We start from the raw sequence: 23,967 nt of genomic DNA on the forward strand, positions 1-23,967 counted from the left end.
TTTTTGCCAAGGTTGTCATAGCAATGCTAAAAGTTTTCTCAACAAAGGGGTTACACACCTGTTCTGGAATTTACCCAGAACTGCAAATCCCATAATCCTATTCTGTCTTTTTGCAAGGGCCCAGGGGGTGAATGGCTTTGAGGTAGATTCCAAGTGAAAGATGTCCCCCTTATTTTCAACCTCCACTCTTGCACATGTGGGACTTTGGGCTAAAGCCATGGCCCTCTTTACTTCAAAATAAAAGCATACTTAGTTTATATATGGAACATATTTGTTGCACTTGTCCACCCCATCAACTTCAGCAGTTTATTTTCTGGACTACTGTTATCTGTACTGAATTATGGCTTAGACACCTGACTTGTAAGAAGATGAGTGATTTTGCAGCCAATGAATCCTCCACGGGTCAGGAGTTGGCCAATTTCCACCCAGGCCAAAGAGTTGTCAATGTCTGCCATCGCTGGTGTTGCACAATTCATCCTGACTGATGTATGGAGTTTCAGCGGGGAGAGAATTTTTGCATTTCATCCAAGAGAGGTCATGTGCTCAGCACTGCCAACAGGATGTCTATTCACACCTGGCAGACTGCTACCCTTACTCCAGTATGATTCAACTGACAAGAAAGGTGCAGAGAGAAGAAAATGCAGAGGTTGGAGGAGGTCTGATCAAGGATAGAGCACTGTGAGAGATAAAAGATGGAGAAAGGCAGAGAAAGAAACTATTTTTTAAATTGTTATGATGCAATAAACATGTTTCCAACAGTGTAAAGAAAGGAGGGGAAGTCTGGGGAATGAGAATGTGGGCAGGAGGAGTCAATTGTCCATGCCTATGCTCGCAAAGTTGATAGCACTGCTCTACGAGCAGAGCGGACAAAAAATAAAATTATGGATTTGACCCTAAGATGAAACAAAAACAAGATTGGGTCAAAAACACAAATTCTTTCTTAGATTATTCCAATCAATCAAAACAGTCTTTAAGCAACTAAAAAGAACCTGCCAGACTCCCCAGGGTCAAGGTACCCCTCATAACGCTTGCAGTATCCCCTCAGTCAACTGGATTCTAAGTTACCATAGCAATATATAGAAACAAACATAGTGTAGGTGTGAAGGTGATGAGTGAAGTTGAAACCTCAAAGACCACATGACATCATAGCCACAGAGCTCCACCTCCAAGGCTGAGGAAAGGAGTAACAGCACAGATCCATATAACACAAGGTGATGGGAGGGGGAGACATGGGTGGACAGGAAAGAGGTGTAGGTGAGAAGAACTCACCTGTCATTAAATATCCTCAAGTTGTCAGACTCCACTCGTCTTCTGACCTCTTTTCACCTAATATTTAGGCTGCAATCACTCAGCCCTCTCCCAGAATGAAAAACAAAACACGGGAGCTCATGCTAGGGTCACACCGCCGGCAACGGGGCTATAGCATGAAGCCGAGCAGCTCTCGTCTCGACGCCGTATGGTCACACCGCCGGCGACGGGGCTTCTGTGCACCTGCCGTTTGTGGGCGTGTTGGCTCAACATCGACTGGCTGTTGTGGGTGCGCCAAACATTTCAAACCTCTCTCCTTTTCCATATTTAATATACATTATATAGATAGATGAGGCCGTGTCTACTCATTTTTTATGAAATGGCTTATTTCAATAAAAAATGGTTTATTTCAATAAAAAATGTTTTCTTGGCAAAATAAATAACTTCTTGAAAGAAATTAATTATTGAAATTATTATTAAACTAACGTCAATAATCTTGCCATCCGCCCGTTAAAATAAAGAACTGTCCTTGTTGAAGAAACATAAAATGACGGGTTCCTTATTTTATCGATAGTTTAAGTAATGTTTTTAATAAAAAAAATAGCAACAATACAGTCGTCTGAGCGCCCAAGGACCGGCACTGTTGAGAGTGTATCTTCCCTCCAATCGATTGTCGCCCGGTGCTGCTCATTTGCATAAAGTTAAAACCTGCTCAACTTTTTTTGTCGCCCTGAAGCTGTCAGCTTGTCGCTGGTCGTCGCGCCGCCCCCTATAGCCGGAGGAAGTAGCGCTCCGTTCGAAATGCATCGCAGCCTGCCGCTTCGCAGTGTCCCGTCGCCGGCGGTGTGACTGTACCATCAGAGCGGTTGCAAAACAGAGTGGGGCAAAACCCAGACACCCCTCGACCTTGCCTATCCAAGCAATTCCCGTTCAAAGATATCCTTTGAAAATAACTTTTCAAACTTGATAAAAACATATCGCCTTACCAATCCACCATGTTAATGCATGTGTCTCTGTATGTGTATGTTTAAAGGTGCAGTATTGACTTTGGCAGTGTTATTCAAACTTCCCAGATACTAGCAAGATTTTCTCTCTCGGCATAACAGTATATTATTCTATACTACCAAGTGTGAACCGGTGTGAATCACAGAGTTCCAGTGGTGGAGAGATGAAGGGGACTTCCCTGTATAAACCAGGGGATTAACATTCTAAAAGCCTGGGGAGCTGGATGGCCAGTTGTGGGGACAGGCACATACACATATATGCACTTCATTATGTGCACTGACTGACTGTAAAGGCTTAAATAAAAACAATGTTATTCAATATTATGTAGGTATAGGTATAGTGTTGGATTTTCAAAGTGGATTTTCTAGCTTTGTTGCATATGGTGAAGAAATACACAAGTGCCCTGGTTATTTGGACGTGTTTCAGTTCTGATTACTTTTTCCAAGTGACTGTCAGGTAATGGCGTGTCTCATATGTCAGGGACAATATTGTGCCTATTTAGTGCCCCAGCTGAAGCCAATCCCCTTATGAGTATCAGCACAGAGCTTGTTTGTTACAGCTAAGCTGACCAGTACAGATCTAACTATGGGATGGACCAGCCGACAGATGCTAATTTGCTGTTTGCTTTTCTTCATGCTGGATTTACAGTGGATTATTTTTCTTTCTTGACTGTCCGATTTGCAACCTCTCACAACAGAGCAATATTGATCTCCTGTTTATTGGTAAAACGGTTATGTGTTTACAAGTGTGGTGAAGAGAAGAGGGTAACATTCTTGCTGGGATTAAGTCATCTTGGGACCTGACGGTTCAAGCATCTCGCGGTGGAAATAGGTAAGAGAAGCTTGTGTTCCGCTCTTTCCCTTCCTCTCCTCCATGGGTCTGCCCCATAAGCTGCCAAACCATCCTATGACACACCACAGGTACAGGTAGGCCAAAAACACCACGTAACAGCGCACAACAAGCTGTGATGTCAGGTCGACATCACATCACATCCTTTCTGGGGTGTACGATGGGGTTGAGGAAATGGTGAGGTCAGTTGCGATTGAATTTGATGTCATGAACTTCCTTCCACATTAGAGACTAATTACTAGGAGGTACACAGAGGGAGAGAAAAGGAGGGGGAGGGGTCACCCACAGGTAATGAATGAGCCTTTATCTTTTATAACTTTCAATGCATTCAGCTACAGGAATCCAAAAATGCTGGAGATACTGTCAACATTGTTGTACTACAGTTCATAACAGTGATTAATAGAAAACCTATGCCGGTTCATTCTTTTATATTGAATCTGTACATTTGTTTATGTTAATCTTACAATATCTTGATCTATATATAATATAAAATATTAATTGAGTTTACTCCTTTGCTTCTATACACCTTATACTATACAAAATATAAATCAAAAGGGGACTGTGTAGGTGACAATGCTGACCCATGCTGTGTTGTATATGGTCCTCTGGCCGTTGAGTGAGAGAGTGGCCAAACACACAGAATATTGCAACAGCGGCAGGGTCATGGCAGGCCCAAGGGGCCTGGGTAAGCACTGGCCTTCCATGCCAAACAAGCACCACCTTAAATTGTGCAAGACATTCACGGGACATCTGACCACATCAGAGCACAACGTTCCTGTTTAATGAGCAACAACAGCTGTAATTCTGATAGCATTAAAAGTGGCAAAAGAACACCCAACGCTCGACCCTGCTCAAAAAACACTGACTAAGGGAAAAAGCGAAAGGGGCGAAATGCGAGAGGGTAAAGTGAGAGAGGAGATCAGAGAAAAAAGCAAGAGAAGAGAGGGAGGAAAACAAGAAGGGGAGCTGGCTAATGCAAGGCTAATAACAGGTTATGGGGCGGGCTGTGTGACTTATCCTTATAAGGTTATAATGTGTACGTGCGGAGGTGGACACAGGCCACGACTACTTCACAGTTTTCCAGTGGTTCTTCCTGTTTGTTCAGCCCTGTCACCCTGCTGGTTATTTCTATTAAACTATATCCTTTACTTTTTCTGTAAGCCTAAGTTGAGATTTCCCAATATAGCTTCCGACCATTCACTCATTGATCTTGATCATCTCCTTATTGTCACTAGTACTCCCAACTCTGGTTCCACACAACGTCAGGCCTCGCTGCTCCCCTTCGGCTGGCTGGGAGCTCCACCGGTTCCCACACCAATCTCTGTGGTAACCCATTAGGGTTTACTGGCTGACCCCTGACCCCATACGGGGTCGTGGGCAGGGCCTTCATTAGGGGATAAATCATAAACACCTGAGTGACTGACCTGGGTGCTGGACTGGTGCTCTAGCCATGTGGTACTAATTTCGGGTGGCGGTGGCGTGTAAATCGGGTTAAACTAGCGCTCGCAAGCCTCGGGGCTCAGAGTGTATATTAAAAAAATCTTACCACAACCCTTTCACTCTGTCTAACTATGCGTTTTTGTCAGTGAGTGCGAGGGTGCGTGTAGGACTTATGACGAACAAGGATTCATGGGTGAAGAATTACTATGGGACTGAGAGCTTGTGATGAGCGCTCACCCCTCCTCGGACTCTCGTGGTTGAAGAGGATCCCATTGACGGCAAACATGTTGTAGGCCTCTCGGAAGTTCACCACAATCCAGTAGGCGTACAGCTTAGCAGCGCCTCGAGAAAGAGAGAGAGAGGAAAAGGTTTAATGAAAAAAAAATAAAAATCACAAAGGTCGATAGACTAATATATACTCGTTTCACAATCCTCCCCATTTTCTCCTGAGATGAGGGCAAGGCCAGGACCAGTGGAGGGGAGGCGCCCGCTGATTAAGCCATAGGTCAGGACATAAGAGTGGAGGCGAAGGTGGGTCACCATGGCAACTGCATGCTCGACCGACAATCCCCCCCCCAACTTTAATTAATCGAGGAGCAGCCCCGCTTATTATGGTATGTGCCTCCCATCCAACACATCGAGCGGTGACAGATGAGGAAAGTGTCAGAGAGGAGAACATTTAGACAACATGGAGCGTGAAACCTGATCTCGCACACACGTGCACTGCAGTTTCTGTGTGTGTGTGTGTGTGTGTGTGTTAAAAGTGAGTGCTGAGTGCTGTGGATATAAAGGTGTCTTTGTTAAAGTGAGAGCCACTCCAGTCCTCCGTGAGATGTTTGGCCTGAGGGTGCACAGAAAGCTTAAACTCTCCCTCAGCACTTAAGCCATCCCTCACACACACGCACACGCACACACACACACACACACACACACACACACACTCTCACAGTGTGCACCTTTGCACTATTCCTGAAACCTTGTGATACAAAGGCATTGTAGTCTGTTTGTATAGCCATTTTCCTTACATAGAATTCATAATGTTGCTGGATAAAAAATCTCCAGAAAAGACAGTAGGTAGTCTTTCACATATTGACCTTGTTTATGGAGAAGTTCGTTATGGAGTCTGTTCCCACATTAGATGACTGTTACGGATGCAGTACTTAATAGGTCGCATTAGTACATTATGTCCAGTGTAGATGGGATCGTCTGGACAACCTGTCGGCAACAGACATACAATCTGAATCTGTTTTGTTTTTTTCCTGGCTCTCAGAGACCAGCGCTTTGGTTTCCACATCCCTGTCTCCCCGCCCCTCCCGTACAAACTCACTCCCTCCGTTGACGGAGCGGGGACGGAGCCCTGGGACGCAATAACCCTAACCCAATGTTATAACATCAGTGTGATAATTTTCAACCTGTCCCACACTGCCTCCAGAGAATGAACGTTCTCCACCCGTTCTACCTCTCCCTGTCCGCTCGTTTCCTCTCCGGCTCCACACTCTGGTGCAAGTGAAGCGCTTATGACCGATGCCACTGCACCCCTAACTCTAAGAGACAGGTCTAGGGTCTGAGTGGCATTTGTAAGAAGAAAAATAATAAAATTTAATAATAAAAAGACCTGTCTCTGTAGGGACTGGACGTGTTTCAGTTTCTTGACTTTGCAGCTGAGCGCCACGGATTGGACTCACGTGTTTTCTGAATGTTTTTTCTGTCTTCCCAAAAACAAAGATCTTTTGAAATATTTGTTTAATATATCTTGATTAAAACCCACTTTTTGTGCTTTGCTGTTATTTGGATTCGGCTTAACCCCAAGTCTATCAAGATGTGATGGAGGCATCAATAGCCATCCCCAAAATATAGTCAAATGATCAAAACTAGTGCATGCCCGTTCAGTCATACATGGTCAAATGATGGCGGTTAAAGTCATACACCGGGGAAAGACAGTTTTTGTGACTCAGTTGCACATATTACACGTGTTGCGTGCACCAAATTCGACACTGCATGTCCTTGGGTCCATAGTAATACACCCGCCAGGTGTGAAGTAGATCAGATGAACGGTTGTCAAGATAATCAAAGGATATACAAACATACTGTACATACAATACAGACAGACAGACATACAGACAGAGATTCCTTCCTTAATATTTATTACGAGTGCATACTGTACTTGTTCAAAATGTAAGACTTTCTAAGACATGTCAATGGCACAGTTAAACTAAATGGCAATGATTCAGTCCTCAGCATGGCCGTTCAAGACACTCCTCAGCTGCGTTTCCACCACAGGAACTTTCCCCAGGAAATAGGAACCTTTGGAGGGACTCACCGCAGGAACCAGGGTCTAAATTAAGTTCCGGGGACAAAGTCCCAGGGACCAAAAGGTCCCTGCTAGGGGGGGGGATATTTTTCAAAAGTCCAGGAACTTTGGGGGTGGGGCTTACAGCGCTGAACATTTCTGATTGGTTTAGTGCCCACTGCTCCTGGCTGTGCCCCCGGAGGAAGGACAAGCCAGGATGGGTCAAAAGCAGAGGAGCCATTTCACCGGCCACCATCAAGCATGTGCATGTGTGTGTGTGTGCAAGCATGTGTTGTGGAGTGTCGTGTGATGATTAAAGACTGTTTCTTCTTCTTCTTCTTCCCAGCATTTTATGTCAGCCACCATATTTTAAAATGTGTAGCCGCATACCGACTGTATGAACAGTTGGTTTTTGTTCTGAAAATGTTCCGTTTGTACAAAAAACAGAAAAAGCAGTTTTTTGATAATAAGAAACAGAAAAAGAAAAAAAGTTTTAATTGTGTCCAAATTGCACCAAATTCCGAGACAGACAGACAGGAATTCTTGCCTTTAAAGTTAAATTAGATTGAGTTGAGTTATTCATAAAAAAATTTTTTTTTAACAAATGTAAGCGTCCGATTGTCTTACCATAGGGGGAGCGGGGGTAGAATGGCGTGGTTTCTTTCTGTGGGATCTCCAAGACCTTCCCAAAAAGCTCGCTGGTGGAGGCCTGGTAGAAGCGCACGCTGTCGGTCAGCCCGCACGTCTTTATGGCGTCCAGGAGCCGCAACGTACCCACACCGTCCACGTTGGCGGTGTACTCCGCCAAGTCAAAGGAGATCTAAGAGAGAGAGAGAGAGAGAGCGAGAGAGAGAGAGAGAGAGCGAAATGGATATTGACACATACAATGCAAAAATTATAACAACAGCTGTACTTCGAAAGTACACTATCACAAGGGAATGATGCAGGGTTATGTGTTGTATCTGGAGTCCATCAGAGCAGATTAGAAAGCGTATACCTCAAACTAAAGACTCCAGTTCCCATAATGTTTGTCACTACTGGTCAGGGGAGGGGGAAACTAAATGGACACTTGGGAGAAATTGCGTTCAAATTAAAAATGAATGTTTCTTTGTCTACACACAAATATATCTGACATATATCTATGTATATATGTCAGTGTGCATATTAATCTGTGTGCAGACATACTGTAAGTGTGTGTGTGTGTGTGTGTGTGTGTGTGTGTGTGCTTTTGTGTATATAAGCCAGCGCGGTCTTTCAGGCTTTAGACCGGGCGTGACGGTTGAAAGACGTGCTGGTTGTGGAGGGCGCACCAGGAGCGTGCAGCAGGGGCCACGTCTGTGCGGAGGGAGACGCTTTGGCCCTTTAGTGCCTCCACACGAACACCATGCACAAACCACGGCATAAAGAGCCCTTATTTAGACCTGAGACCCCCTGAACACTGGGCCTCTATTCCCCCCTCATGGACCATACACACATCATACTGAAACACTACGCACATACGCTCATGTAGAAATGCACACATACTCTCAGACACAAAAGGTACACACAGCAAAGTTTTGTTTTTTTTATCAGTTCGAATGACACTGTTCTGAACTCCAGGGGTGCTCAGCTTTTAGATGCGGCGCTCACACCTTTACAGTGTTTAATTTATTTTATTTTTGGGGGGGGGGGGGGGGGGTGCTCAACACCTCCTCCATCTCAACCCCTCCAATCTGGAACACACAATACTCTCCTTCATATTGACAGGCCATGCACACTGTAATGCACACATGCTTAACTTCAGCTCCTTTCCCCCTTGGACATAATGTCATCCCAGCTCTCACCTCCACATCAGGGTGATCCTTCAACCATCATCATTCTCCTTCCCATCCCGCCTTTGCCTTCCTTGCTGACCCCTCCCCCCCCATAAACCTTACTTTATGTTCGCATGTTCATCGTTTGTCCTGCTGTCTCTGTCTGTGCGCCCGTCCATTCCTCTTGTTTGCCAAAGAGCTATGATAAATGCACACACATGGATGCGCGTGCGCACACGCACAATGTATCAAAACCAGCTGAGAGGGGCAGGGTCCAGCACGCCTTGACAACTTAAATCAAACAAATTGCCTTAATGCCTCCATTCTCTGTCATTATGTAAGGCAGGGCCAGGGCGCTGACGGTTTAAAGGCGGGATATTTGTGTATGCTTTGTGTGCAAGTGTGTTGTATACGCATGTGTATGTGTGTGTGCACATGTGTGTCTGGGGGTGGCTGCTGGGGCCCCTCGGTCCAGTCCTGGCAGATATTGTTCTCTTCTGGGCAGCCAGCCAAGCTCCATCAGCATTGGGGGTCTGCCGCCAAGCAAATATTCAGACCCCAAATAAGCGATCCATTTAAAAAGGTCCTAAACGTACAGATGCATGCAGCGTTTGGTGGTTTCATCTCTTCCTCGCTTGCACAAGGCCTTCTGAAATTCCTTTGTAAGAATGGGGAATGTAACTGTGTGTGTGTGTATGTGTAGATATTTCTGTATGTGGTGTGAAGTGAGTCTTGACAGATGTAGAAATATATATATAAATATATTACATTTACTCAGCTACAGCCACTCATTACATACCTTCATGGCCTGCTGTCTGCTTTAGCCACACAGTCTAATAGTGCAGAGCAATGCTAAGTGCATACATTTGTAGAAACATAAGGCTCTGGTGAGCAGTAAAAAAAAAAAAAGTTAGTGAAACAAGCACAAAAGAACAAAAGTACATTGTGAATCGTGATTGTGTGAGCCCTTCAATTGAAAATAGAACTACTGGCCTTGGATTAAAAACCTCACACACAGACACTCATTCCGACTTCTTAAATAGAAGAAGGAGGGAAGGGAGATGAAGACTGCCCCATAAAACAATAACAAACACCTATAAGTACATTGGCAAGCACTGAGGACCTACTACCTTCCAGCTAGTTCCCACAGTTCAAAATCATCTGGACACTGGAGAGATGAGAATGAGAGATTCTGCATCTTCAAACCCTAAAGACAATCTATTAAATGGTTCCTGTGGTTAAAATCAACACATGCTGCTAATAAGGAGCGTGAGTGAAAACAGTAAAAACACACCCACACCTCCTCTAAGAATGAATTATTCATTATTTTGGGATACATTGTCAAACGCTGAAAGTCAGACGAAATTCTTGAGAACCGCAAAGAGCCAAATGAAGCAATTACAAAGACACCCCTGAGAGAGAGAGAGAGAGAGAGAGAGAGAGAAATGTTTTGGTTTGTGTAGAGACAGGCAGACAGTGAGGGGCAGGGAGGGAGAGAAACCACAGTCAATTACACCTTTATTCATCACATTACAGGCAAGCTTAAATTAGAGTAGTCAAGTGCTAACAGGGCAAAGACAAACAAGCTAAATTCCCTCTCCCAGAAGGAGGTTTATCCCCAATCTGGCAACCCACTCAGTTCAGCTTCTCTGTTTTCATCAGATCGACTACGGTGTCACTTATCTACCATTAGTAGCCATCGCCCCGTGGACAGGCCGCTGCAGCAGTCTTGTTCTTTTAACAGCATGCATTTACTAGGCATTCATTTCTACTTCCCCATTCCAGATTCCAACAATACATAAGAAAATGGTAGGTTACGGAAGCAGCATTGAGTGATCTACATTTAGTGATGTGCGGCAAACCACGAAAGATGATATTCTACACTATGCTGTAGAAGACGGCACTGAACTTAATAGAAAAAAACGACATCAGAAAATGACATGCTATTTATCTTAATAAGGGCTACAACCATCCAATATGAGTCTGATTCTTCTGACATTATGGCCATTCTAGTAAGAGAATCTATTGACAGATTTAGACATTACACTGGGTGACTTCATTTACGTGCCCGCCTATTGATACCATCCCTACACCCACAGCTTGTTTTGGATGAAATTTCACAAGAAAGCTGATGTAGCCTAAGCTACTGTTGCTGTATACAAGCCCACGCCGATGGCATACGTTCCCAAACATTGCATCTCTCGTATGACTTTGTTGTGGTGAAACAAAAGAATCTCTCCACCTCCCGTTCTGTCTTGTCATAGTTGTGTCAGTCATGCTTGTCCGCAGAGAAGCGCACACACCTGTTATAAAAACAAATAGCCCTTTTTCCATTCCCTGTGCCAATTTTGCCTCGAGTCCCAGACACAATGCTGCCCGAGAGAAAGACACTGTGGGATCGAAAGACATACATGTCGAAAAAGACAGACAGCATGTCACACCTTCACTAGCCTGACTTTTCACACTGGGGACTAGGAGTCTTGGGGGTGGATCTTTGACTGTTTTACAATAAAAGTATCAATTTCTCAGCCTACTGTATGATGGAAGGTAGGGTAGATAACAAACCGAAAGGCAACAACGTCTGAAAGCTTGCCAGAGAAAGCGTTAAAGTTATTGTTTGTGACCATTATGAGCATGACACTAATCCAAGGCCCCAACTCTTATTATTTTGCTTAAAGCGGTAGTGAAAAATCTTGTCAGCCATCAAAATGTAGGATTTGGAAACATTGCAAGTATGTCTTACAATGTATAAAAAAAATAAAAATAAAATCTAAAATAATTCATTCATATTAAATACAAAACAAAACTCCCGTTTTTACCCACCTTTGGCAAGTTGGCCATGTTATTAACAGGATAATGACCTCGGTGGGGTACATTACATTTCACAACTGATATGGTCAATTCTTCACCTTTGTGTTGTGGATTAAACTCCGCTAACGTTTGACATATTTTGCGAAAGATATATATATTTAACAAAATTCTCTTTCAAACTTAGCTGATCATCTGAGGTAGTACTATGTATGTACCAATACACTCTCTTAATAGGCCCAATACATGAGATTCGAGAGCTCAGAGGACAGATATTGCTTGTGGGACGCCAATACACAGCCACACATCAATTGATTTTCCTATGAAATGAGCATGGGAGACTGATGCAAGGCTTGACATGCATGCACTGCCCCCCCCTCCCCCTGATATTCACTCATCATATCTCAATCTCTGCATTTTTTGTGTGTCTTGTCTAATTACAGGCGTCTTCTACTTGGCTAGTGCAGAGGTTTCTGCAGCTATGGCAATGAACAAATACAAGTCAAACACATTGGGTGGATGTAGGAGGGGGGTGAAGAGAGATGGTTGGAGATGTTGGAGTGGGGCAGAAAGTGCACGTGTGGGGAGCTACGTGCTGCAAGGGCGTGTGTCATGGCAGGTAGAATGAGAGCTGGAGATTGGTTGTCAACCCGAGGATTTATGCAGCTGAGTCTGGAAAGTCCCTTTTTTGCCTCCAAGCTTTTCTCTCACACACACACACACACACACACACACACACACACACACACACACACACACACACACACACACACACACACACACACACACACACACACACACACACACACACACACACACACACACACACACACACACATACCCACCCACACACACTTATTCTCTTATTCACTCACTCCCTGTCTTTTTTCTTCCTCGGTTGACCCCCCTACCACTCCTTGCCAAATCTGAGGTGACAGGTATCGATTGGTGCAAACTGGTTGTTCCATCTCCCTGGTGCACCAACTTGTGGGGAATGTGAGGAACGCCGCTGACGATCCAATCAGTTTTGGCTCCAAACTCCCCCCATCTGGGAGATGCTCAAATTGTTGCAAATTAATCGAGAGCTCTGGCCTCAAGTCACAAGAGATTTATCATAGAAAACTGTTGGCAGCAAAACAGTAAAGTGGACAATTAAAATCGAATAAAACTTGAGAATGACAATAAAATATTCAATCTTATGAAACAAGAAGAAAGTGGAGCAGCTAGGAGACCTACTACATTACAATCTATCACATTAACATTGGGCAAGTCCCCCTCACTTTTCGAAAATACAGTACAGCATTGTACTTTTAGGAGTACAAAAGCTTTGTCATGACAGTTAACTACAAATATGTCGTACAAAAGTAGTACCCATGCCAAGAATGTCATGAGCGTACCTTAGAGGTATGTAGGTATGTATGTCGGTAGGTACTGCTATGATAAGCCATTCTACCACAAGAGGTACCATAATGTATTTTATTTTAGTGTAGCCTGAAAGTCTCTGGATCAGATGAAGCAACGAAAGCACCTAACTTCTCTCCCTGGCTCCCTTGTCTCCGTCACCATGTCTTACCCTCCAGACTCTTACCACCTGTCAGTCACTCATGTCTCACAAACATAAACACACATACAAACATGGCAACAGCACTTATTATACTGGGTTGCGGGCAGCCCTTGGGGCGGCAATCAAAAGATAAAAAAACACACATACAGCTAAACAATTGTGTCAGCGCTGATCGTGTCCTTGGGTACTGTGTGGTCGTAGATCAACAATCTCAAACTAACAAACTCATGAGTGTCACCGCAACAGAGTTAATTGCATAGCACTTCCTGACAAAAGTATGGGGACTGCGGGGAAAAAGTCATTAACTTATGATTTTGATTTTGGATTCTAAATGGCATATGAAATGATGGAATGGCACATGGATATTCCTGTCTATATACGCGCCAACGTCCGGACCTTCAACGCGCGTCACCATCACGCAGGTAAAGTGGGCAAAATTAGCAGGTCGACCCGGGTTTAGTATTTAAATTAGAGCCGAACGGAGGTGGAGCCAGTAAAAACCTGTGTCTATTGCAGGGTAATTTGACCCGGGACCGAAACCCGGGTTTTACCTTTCCCACCGATGACAAATGGTGGATGTTAGTGGGTGTTGCCAAGTTTTTGGCCCAGTGGGAAAGGGTCTATTGTACGATGTGCAGAATCACAACTGGATCAATGATATACTTATGAAGACAAGCAGTAAGCAGTGTGTCTCACTCCTCCTCTGGGGAACCAGCCTGCTCTGTCTCTCTCTTCGGGTGTTCTTTCTCACACTACTTATCAGCTGGGGAGCTGCAGGACCAGATGAGTTCAAAGCAGGTGGTGAGGGACCTCCTCCAACGCACACACCATCACATACAATCATGACACCCCCTGCCAGGATCTAACTGACCCCTTTTTGCACCTCCCCTGTGGTCCATCTTTCCACTCTGCCCGCCACCATCACCCACTCCAGCTGCTGCTCACGCACCATTTGGTTGTAATCAGGTACCAACATCCTCTTTTTTTTTTATTTTAGAGGTTGGGTGAGAAAAATCACTGTATACCCCCCACTCCCACCACAATCAAGCCACCACCACACCCTACCCAACCCCACCATTCCATGGACCCCACTTAAATTAAGCTTCACCCCTGCCGAGCCTTCCCAGTGCCAAACTCCACCTCCCCCACACAACCCCCAACACCACCCACTCAATGAATGCTGGCCTTGTGAGTGGAGGAAGCCAACACCCCCCCCCCCCCCCCCCCCCACACACACACACCTATCCCCTCCACTCTACCTCTATGTCCACCCCTCCTCTGCCCTGGTGTTGCTTATATGATCCTTAAATAGAAGTGAAGGCTGGGGACCGCCGCCCCTGCAGGTGCTACCTCTCTTTGGTTACACATGCGCACACACACAATCGCTCAAGTTTCAAGAGCACGCACACGCGCACACACACACACACACACACACACACACGCGCACACAAGCACACACACACGCGCGCGCAGACGCAGACCACACTGAGCCGCAGGAACACATAACACCCACTTTGGCTGCCCTGGTAGCTGTCACAGAGCCTCATGACCCAAACGGAGGCCAGGCCCTACTTTTAACCATATGCCTCATTTACACAAGCCTCCACCTCCACCCCTGTTAAACCCCCACCACCCCCCAGTCTATGGCTGGCCCACCCAACACCCCCTGGACAGAGGCAGAACAGGTGTGTGTGTGTGTGTGTGTGTGTGTGTGTGAACAGAATCCAGGTAATTGCTGACCAGTTACTGTATTTGGTGCCTGTTTGCTTATAAATACCTTCTTCACTGTCAAGCCAGTGAAGGCGTCTTTTTGTAAAACTGCGCATGTGCGGAGGCACGCATGCTGTTGGGGTGCGCCGAACCAATGTAAGAAATAAGCCCGATTTTAACAAGCACATGCTTAAAAAATGAAGATACGTGACCTAAATCATAAAGCCCATCGGCCCATATCTTCTCTGCTGAAAACACCCCTTCTGCCAGGGAGTTTGTATGGTTAGAAGGACACTTGTCATTCACATGTACAGTATTTTCCATCTCCACTATAGCAAATGAGAAGGAGGCGAGTGTCGTTTGGTTTTGGGAGGGGTAGGTAGGCTACCACTGCTCCACGGTTCTCAAGGTTCCGACACTGTAATAAAGCTGACGCTGGGCCTAGCCCTTATAGCCCATTTCCTGTTTCTGGCTGATTCAAATTACCAACAGTGGACACAAAGTCATTCCAGCCCATACAGCTCAGGTTGGGTTGGTTTGGTTTGAGCCCAGAACAAGAAAAAGCTGTTGTGTGGGTTCATCCATAATGGTGAGTATTCAGTTGATCCTTAATATGTCATTTGAAATTCAGCGATTGGTGACGCTTACGTTACAGCACTTTCGCGGGTTTTCAATAATGATTCTATATGATCCCTTTTAGAAAAGCGCACATCATCAAAGAAGCAGGAGGGGGGTGGTCAGGCTTGGCCCATCCCACAAACAGCTTTCATCTGGACACGCTTAAAAACATTAGCACTCTCTTATCTCTACCTCTTCCTCAGATGTCATTCACCACCTCCCACTTTCCTGTGAACAGCTTCAATTCACCTCCTCCCGCCTAATACTCCATCTCAATAAACACATCCTCCATTGAAATGCTAAACAAAGATCATAGCAACCAAAAAAACAACAAGCTTGAAAAAAAAAATATATATATATGGAATTGGCTGACATAGAAGGATTGACTTTAATATGCTGGACCACAGCTATACAACAGAGTGTTACTAGGACCTAAACTATTAGGGTTATATTAAGAAATATCTGGCAATTGTACAAAGACATAAATCAGCCAAAGGGCCTTATATTTTCATACGAGCACAAGCCAAGTCCCCTCCGCTGCGAGAGCACTATGAAAAGTATGCAGCGCAGGGACGGGAAGGTCTGTTGATTAATCACAACTCCTTGGAGCTGCCTGCCCCCCCCCCGCACACACTCTGTGAAGCCTTACTCGAGACGGGACACACAGGGCTTTTTTTTTTTTTAGTTTTGTTCAATTTTTATTTATTTATTCATTTATTATATTTTATTAATCCCTCTGGAGGAAGTGAATCCTCCTGTATTTGACCCATCCGATACCTAGGACCAGCCACAGTACAGCGCCCAGGGACCAACTCCTGCTCTTTCTGCCAATGCCTTGGTCAGGGGCACCGAAAGGAGTATTAACCCCTAACATACAGTACATGTCTTTTGTTGGGAAAAGGAGTAAAATAAATACATCTGAAATGATAAAAACACACTGCCATTTATTTGTTTTATTTGTAGAAACGGGAAACTGGCACACGCAGCAGAGCGTAAATGCGTAATGGAGAGTCTCCATTATGCATTTACGCTACTGTATCTTGAATAAATATAAAACTTATAAACATTGTGGGACAGTAGTTATTTTGATTCAAAATGTTTAATAAAAATGTAAAACTGCAAGGAAATCCTTGGGCATGCTGCGCCGGCGCCATGCAAAATCCTGGCGGGGCTATAGCACTGGTAAGCCCCCCCCCTTAGCACCGATTGGGATTTGAAAATAACGTAAATTGTTTTTATGAGCGTAACGTGTCTCCGTCTGGGTCTCTCTCTGTGAGCTACCACCAGCTCTCTGCAGATGGTAATAATTTAACTCTAACTCTATTGGCTATTAGCACCGGTGTTTGTGAATTGGACGTTTTTTGCAATGAGGCTCATTTGCATATAAAGGGGGCAATTTTGCACCAAATGTGTGCATAATGCCATGCAGATGTCATAATGAGGATCATCGCGGCATTCATAATGGGATGGGATGGACACTGGTCTGACTTATGGTTACACAGCACAGACCTATTTATCGCAGTATTTGCAAGTCTAAATGTACACACTTAGTAAACAATTCTGACCAAAGCATTATTCAACTTTGCTCGGTAAATCAGTGTCCTACATCTTACTCTCACAGGGACTGCCCTTATCAGTCCCTCTGAGAGTTTTCATCTCAAATACATCATAATATATATATTTTAATATATCAAAATATTTTAATATATCAAAATATTTTGATATTTGCAAATATCAAAATATTTTGGATCACCTTTTTTACTTCATTAATTATCAGCTATCACAAGACTTATGTAACCCTCAACCGTCAAAGCAGACCCCGTACGGGCGCGCGCGCGCACACGCACACGCACACACACACACACACACACACACACACACACACACACACACACACACACACACACACACGCTTAAAAGAAGACAATTGGCCAGGTTGAAGTTCATCCCTGCTCCACCCTTCTCTCTCATCAGGGTGGAACAGTGGAGGGGGGTCAGAACGCTGAGGCCGGAGCCTCGTGGAACAACCTGTCTTTGAAGAAGGCCTGTAGCAGGGAAGGGATTTTTTTTTTTTTCTCTGGAAGGGGAAGCGCTCTGCTGGAGTTTCATATATCAATCGCAAGGCGTCACTCCAGCCATTTGGGGCAGCTGGCCGCTGGGTGGCTCACACTTTATCTCCCACTGTTCACCGCCCCCACCCACGAAAGGAAAGAGAATGTCAAAGACACATGTTCAGCCTGATCCGATCCCTCGCATGTTTGCAACAGGCACAGCAAAACCGACAGTACTGTACTTGTGAGAGCATAGAAAATAACCGCAAATGTGCTTTCTTGTCACGGTTTCACTACTGTAGCATTAGATGTCATATGGGACAAGATGCAGATGAAGTACTGTCTGAGGGTTGAATGCTCAGTCAATGGTAGGAGACGCTGGAGGAGATACGCTGACCCCAAGTATCCCACGATCCACCAGTAACCTGGCTAGACCGCGGCGGTAACCTCTGCCTCCACAGCTGTTTGTCCCGCAAATATTCACATCCACACAACCCCGAATATGATCACATACAAACTGATGTACGAAGAAACAAGAAAATAGGGCATGACATAAAACCTTAGAATTTGCAAACATTTACACACAGAACACACAAAAAAACAACAGGGCTCTCGCCTCGCACTTTTTTCTGCCTTCTCAGAGTTCTCGGTCCTCCTGGCCACGTTTCTAAGATAGTCTTGTACCACAGCACCGAGAGCAACAAGGGCATTCTCCTCTAAAACTGCCAGCTCCCCACCGAGGCCCGACCGCAGTTCCTCTGACCCCGTGTTGTCTTACCCGCTCTGCCGTGTGGGAGCGGATGTCGCTGTGGCCTCACAGGGAGCCGTTCAAAGTCCTGCATACTAAATCCCTTCCTGCAGAGTGATACCTTAAACCACTGAATATTCACGTATTCAGAACCCGCTACTTATTTCCTCCCTCTGTGTAATTGGGAGGAGAAAACTGGGCACAGTTACAGATTATGAATGTTTCATTTTTTTTCCCCCTCAACTATTTTTTTTGGGTCATTTTCCCCACAGAAAACAAACACACATGAAACACACAAGTGTAAATGCCTAGGTATCACCATTTCCTTTCTTTGTTACGCAAACATTTATTTTCAAATTTTATATTTATTCAACGTCTTGACTGTGGAAGACCTGATCTAAGTTATGCAGAGTTCTGGTGTGACAGCTGGTATTCCATTTTTTTTATTTTTTATTTTTTTACTCCATTGCAAATGTAACTGTAATTCAAGGAATTTTTGCTGAAACCTGCCCATCACAAAGCCATCACAGATCACAGCAATATCTGACAGCACGTGTCAACACATACACATACACACACACACACATGGAAATGAGAGTTACTATTGTGTATGTGACAATCTCCCAGCGTGGTTACACTTGTAAGCAAACAAGGGCATACCACAATGACACTTCTGACACGCTGCCAATTCTGTCCTGCTAGCAATTCCCTTCAGCTAATCACTGGTGTATTCATGTTGATGGTTTTCCAATGGCGTTTCGCTGCTTCTACGTGACAACCATCTCCAATAGCTGGAACACAGCCTTGACACATTCATTCGAAGCATTCTGTTCATGTTGAAACAGTTACAGATATTATCAGGTCTTTTCACTTACAGAGAATCCGCCGGAGACATGACAACATTTGCGATTGTTCAAATGTCTTGACAAATAAACCAATTACGCCTGTCGTGTGATTCAAAATAGATGGCTCGGAAGGAGGAAGGACAATGTGGCCTGTGTGTTCAGAGACCATGGTGTCGCCGTCAGAAAGGTATGTCTGACAGGAACTCATGAGACACTGTGGGCCAAGGTTTTCGAATGAACCATGATCCAGGTCTAGCAGAACATACTGGTGCTCTTGTCTTGCACGGACAACTGCCCCCGAAAGAACTACCACCCTTTAAAAGTCCCTGCCCAGCATTACAGAAAAAAAAACTGACACACACACACACACACACACACACACACACACACACACACACACACACACACACACACACACACACACACACACACACACACACACACACACACACACACACACACACACACACACACACTAGCCTGAGACTTCCACCCAACGCCATTGTTTATCCTCAGGAGCCGTCCTGAAGACAGTATTATTCTCCCTGGCATTCACAGGAGAGTCTATTGTGAAATGAAAACATGGAGCTCGACACTGTACATTACTGGCAGAGTGAGACGACCAGGCGATAATCTGCGGAGATTACAGGCGGTAATCTCCCATTGTGTGATAACACCATTTTACAATCCGCAATAATTACTCACAACAATAGCATTTCAAAACAAACAGAATCCCTTTTCAGTTTTTTTTGACAACCTGCCCAATGTGCATCACCAGGCTGGCAGACATTTGCTCACCAAGGTATTCGCTAGGAATGAGATGAGAGAAAAAAAATGTAATTCACTAATATTTTATGCATTTTATTTATTATAAATTATACAATGATTATATAAACTATTTTGTTGCAATATTCACATTGTATTTGTTGACATGTGCAAGTTGGACATATTGCATGATCTGGTGACATAATGTGTTGAAAAACTGTGAATATTAAATTGTTTTCCATTATCTGGTATTTTATTTTCTATTATTATAAGTAAATGAAAATCTGAAATTCAAAATGTGTATACAATTGCGTATGTTCTATATGCCACGTTTTAAAAGACACCATTCATTTGTTATTGTGCTCACTCGTGTATAAATCACCCCGACATCTCAACTGTCACAGACACATTTCAGCCATTTCATAACAGAGCTTCCCTACATCTAATTTTCCACTCCTCATGTAAGTGGATTGTGGGTGCACTTTCTCTATGGGTCTGTGTTTTAAAGCTCAATGGGCTATTATTAGTATCATGATTATTGTTTCAAAGTAGCTTCAGATGTTTAGTGTGTCTCTATAGAATGCTGACTTTTATATAAAGCTTTCCCCAAATTACTACAACCTACCAAAATCCATAAATCTGCAGGAATATGGAACAGTAGCACTGGGGCTTTCCATGTGGTTATGATGGGCCATATTTTCTTACTTAACCCACAAGTCAAAGTCAATAAAGACAAAAGGAACCTACTCTAACCATAAAACAGGCGTGCAACGGTAAGGCAAGCCGTGGCTAACCATCGAGTAGCATTGCAGAGAGTTGTTTCTGTGTGTGTTGCATGGGTCGCTCCCCAGGGGCAGTGAGCTGCTGACTGACACTATGGTAATGCCTACATGTCTATTAAACCTGAGAGGCGCACACACACACACACATCACCGAATGCAGAGGCAATAGCAACATCTGTGTCTCAGACATTCTCTCTCTCTACTCTTGCTGCCTATTTTTTACCGGTTGACTCATTTGTCTGTTTTGTTTTTTTTACTGCAAATAAAGGACTCTCTCTCTCTCTCTCTCTCTCTCACACTCACACTCACACACACACACACACACACACACAGCCAGAACTATGCAAGTCGAGACACAATCCGGGGCAGACAAAAGGCCCTCTCAGAGCCTCTTGCACACTCCTGCAGTATTGATTACCAAACACCACTTTATTATTTGATAACTCTGTTTGTAAACACACACCGAATACACACAACATAGCAGGAGAAAATCAGAGAGGGATGGAGGGAAAGACAAACAGGATTCATTCAACCCGATGTAAAACATCTAATGGTTTAAATCCCTCTTTCAGCTGTGGACAGTGAAAGCTGAGTAAGGGGCGAAGAGGCGTGTGTTTCTGATCAAGAACTATAACTCATGCCCCCCGAGGCATGACAGTTAAATTTGACTATAATAAGATTAACACGCCAGTTTGGTTTTACTGCACCGACCTAGACTGCTGACTTTTATTACAATGGGCATCGGTTGGAGACTGTAAACTAAACTTTAAGCCGCGCCAGTGGCCTTCCCTAGCCAGGCATGTGTAAATACTTCCAAGATTAGCTTATGTGTGGCGCCCCGTGCCAGGGCGGCGGAGCTGGTGTCAAGTATTACTGTACCAGCAGTACGGTAGAAAAGGCTCAGGATGGTAGATTGATACACAGGCGTGTGTGCATGTGTGTGTGTGTGTGTGTGTGTGATGGCCGTCATTGGCTGGCTAGTCAGGGGAAAGTGTGAATGCTGCCCACACCAGTGTTTATGTATCTGTGGATTTTCCCTTCGAGTTCCGCTCATAATTGGCGGGGAAGGAATGCTTGGGGGAGCCGTTCGAAGCGTAAGAGGGCCCCCCCCCCCGACCTCCTCCAACTGGCCCCGCGTGTGACGGGTCCACCTACAGTGGAGTTAAGGTGTAAACGCAAGCTCGTGCACACTGATGCGTTCGTGTGTCACAATTCGCCTAACCAGCGGTAATTGTTTTGTGTGTGAGTAAGACTTTCAAACAGAGAGAGCAGAGGAAAGTAAAGCAAACAGCGGTGTGTTTTCTTTGGAGTAGGCCCACACTGCACACAGGGAGGAGAGGAGTGATATCTCCTGACTAATCGTGTTTTGTTCTCAGTTCGATAGTGCCCCCCCGATGCGCACGCACACACACACACACACACATAAGAAAGCCAAAGAACACATACTGTACATGCACACTCAAGAGGCATGGGGTCACACACACACACACACACGCACACGCACACGCACACGCGCACGCGCACACGTCTGAGGGTCATAGCTGCAGCTTGAGTATCTCTGTTAGACACGCCATTCTCTAAAAGGGCAGTTTTTAAAGCATTTTATACGCCTAGAAGTGGACCCGCCATGGTTTTAACTCTAAGGAAAACAGCTCTGAGTTGTTTGTTCTTCTCATGCCTGGCTGACCTGCGCAGCGCGGTTATTCCTGGAACAGATAACCCAGATGCCAAAGCGATTTCACCTAGCTATCTATGGAAGGCCATTTGAGTCAATATTAAATCAATAAATACATTAATACATGAATGTCTATGAAATAAATCATGAAATAAATAAATGAGGCAATAAATATATAAATGTAAATGTAAATATACAAATTAGTAAATATAGGAAATTAAATAAATAGTTTTTTATTTTATAAAGGAGGGTTTTAGTAAGACAATTTTTATTCATTTCAGGGGACTTTTATTTCCTAATTCCACATTCATTTATTTAAGGGGACTATTATTTCATAATGCCACTTTTATTTATTTCATGGCACGATTATTTCATAATGTCACATTTCCTAATCCCTAAGAGCAAATTAATGGGGTGTGGCTATCTCACAGATTCAGAGCCGGTGAAGAGAGGGAGCAGCGCTGCAACAGTGGTAGTAGACGTGGTTGCTCGGGGCTCCGCAGCTCCGGTACCTCCCCGGTTAGAGCCAGGTGCTGGTAGCCGGTCACAGTGGAGGGCCACCACCTGGTTCCGCTCGGCCAGCCACACCCTGTACACCACGTCCGACAACTGTTTCAGCATAGTGCAAGGGCCAGCCCACTGGCTCGGCAGCTTGTGGGGAGAGACCCGTCTTTCTCTCTGGACAGCGAACCCACTGCCTGGGTCCCGGCCGGGTGCAAAGTCCGGGAGTCGTACTCCTGCTTCTATCGGGACTCGGCGCCTGGTGAACCCATGCACCTCCCGCAGCCTTTCACGGAGGTTGTGGAGGTATCCCAGGCCGGTACCCCACGCTCCTCTGGCTGCGGGGGCAGCACGAACACCAAGTTGAATGGGGTGCAGAGTTTGTGCCCAAACATAGGTGCTGCTGGAGCGCAGAGCCGGGTTCTGTCAGAAGCGGGCCTACAACTCCCACTGCCGTGGAATGGACATTGCACCCGCGACCCAGGTGTGGGTCTACAGTATGTAGATAAAGAGGTCCCTCTCCCCCAAGCTGTCGAGCCAGTGGGCTAGCCCTTTTTACTGTGCTGGAACAGCTTTCAGGCATGGTGTACAGGGTGCGGCTGGTCAAGCGAACCAGGTAGTGGCCCCCCACTGTGACTGGCTCCCTCCCTACCAGCCCCTGGATCCAACCAAGGAGGTATCGGGAGCTGAGGACCATCTCCGAGCAACCACCACTGTTGTCTAGGAGAGCGCCAACGGCAGCGTGGTGTTCCCACTTGTCCGTCTCTCCGCCAGCTCTGAATCTGTGAGATAACCACACCCCATTCGTTTGAATTTAAGGATTGGAAATGTGGCATGTTGAAATAAAAGCGGCGTGAAATAAATAAATGTGGAATTATGAATTTAGCTCGCCAAGATAAAAAAAAAAAAAAAAAAAAGATACAATTCTAACAACAACAAAAGGAAAAGCACCTACGCCGAGCCCTCAGTTTTTTCCCGCCAGTCAGTTGTCTCAGGTGTCCGTCAGCCCCGTCCGTCCGTTTAGCTAACTCACCCAACCAGACGTCAGGGGGTGGATGATGGATGGCGCCGCTGGAAACTCGAAAACATTAATCTTTATGACAAGTAGCATCACACACAAATTACAGAGTGGGTGCTATTTATCACTGTTTGATAACCTCTTCCCATCACCTTTCACAGCATTGCGGTCGTTAATGTGAAATGACAATAATAAGGCGGAGTATCAGCATCTGTGAATTTGGTCTGACAGAGGCCCGAGGGAGAGAAGCAGCTTGG

At 45.0% G+C, this 23,967-nt stretch overlaps 1 protein-coding gene across 1 annotated transcript in view; it reads right to left on the reverse strand.

The window, feature by feature from the left end:
- gmds (GDP-mannose 4,6-dehydratase) overlaps window positions 1-23,967 on the reverse strand; it is a 138,629-nt gene that overhangs the window by 88,678 nt on the left and 25,984 nt on the right. Inside the window, exons 5-6 of the mRNA XM_080010350.1 lie at window positions 7,460-7,652; window positions 4,780-4,884 (exon numbers count right to left, since the gene is read on the reverse strand). Coding sequence (XP_079866476.1) covers window positions 4,780-4,884; window positions 7,460-7,652 — 298 coding nt within the window. The remainder of the gene's footprint in view (window positions 1-4,779; window positions 4,885-7,459; window positions 7,653-23,967) is intronic.

The sequence above is a fragment of the Zeus faber genome, assembly GCF_960531495.2.
Source record: "Zeus faber genome assembly, chromosome: 1".
In the NCBI taxonomy this organism is placed as follows: Eukaryota; Metazoa; Chordata; class Actinopteri; order Zeiformes; family Zeidae; genus Zeus; species Zeus faber.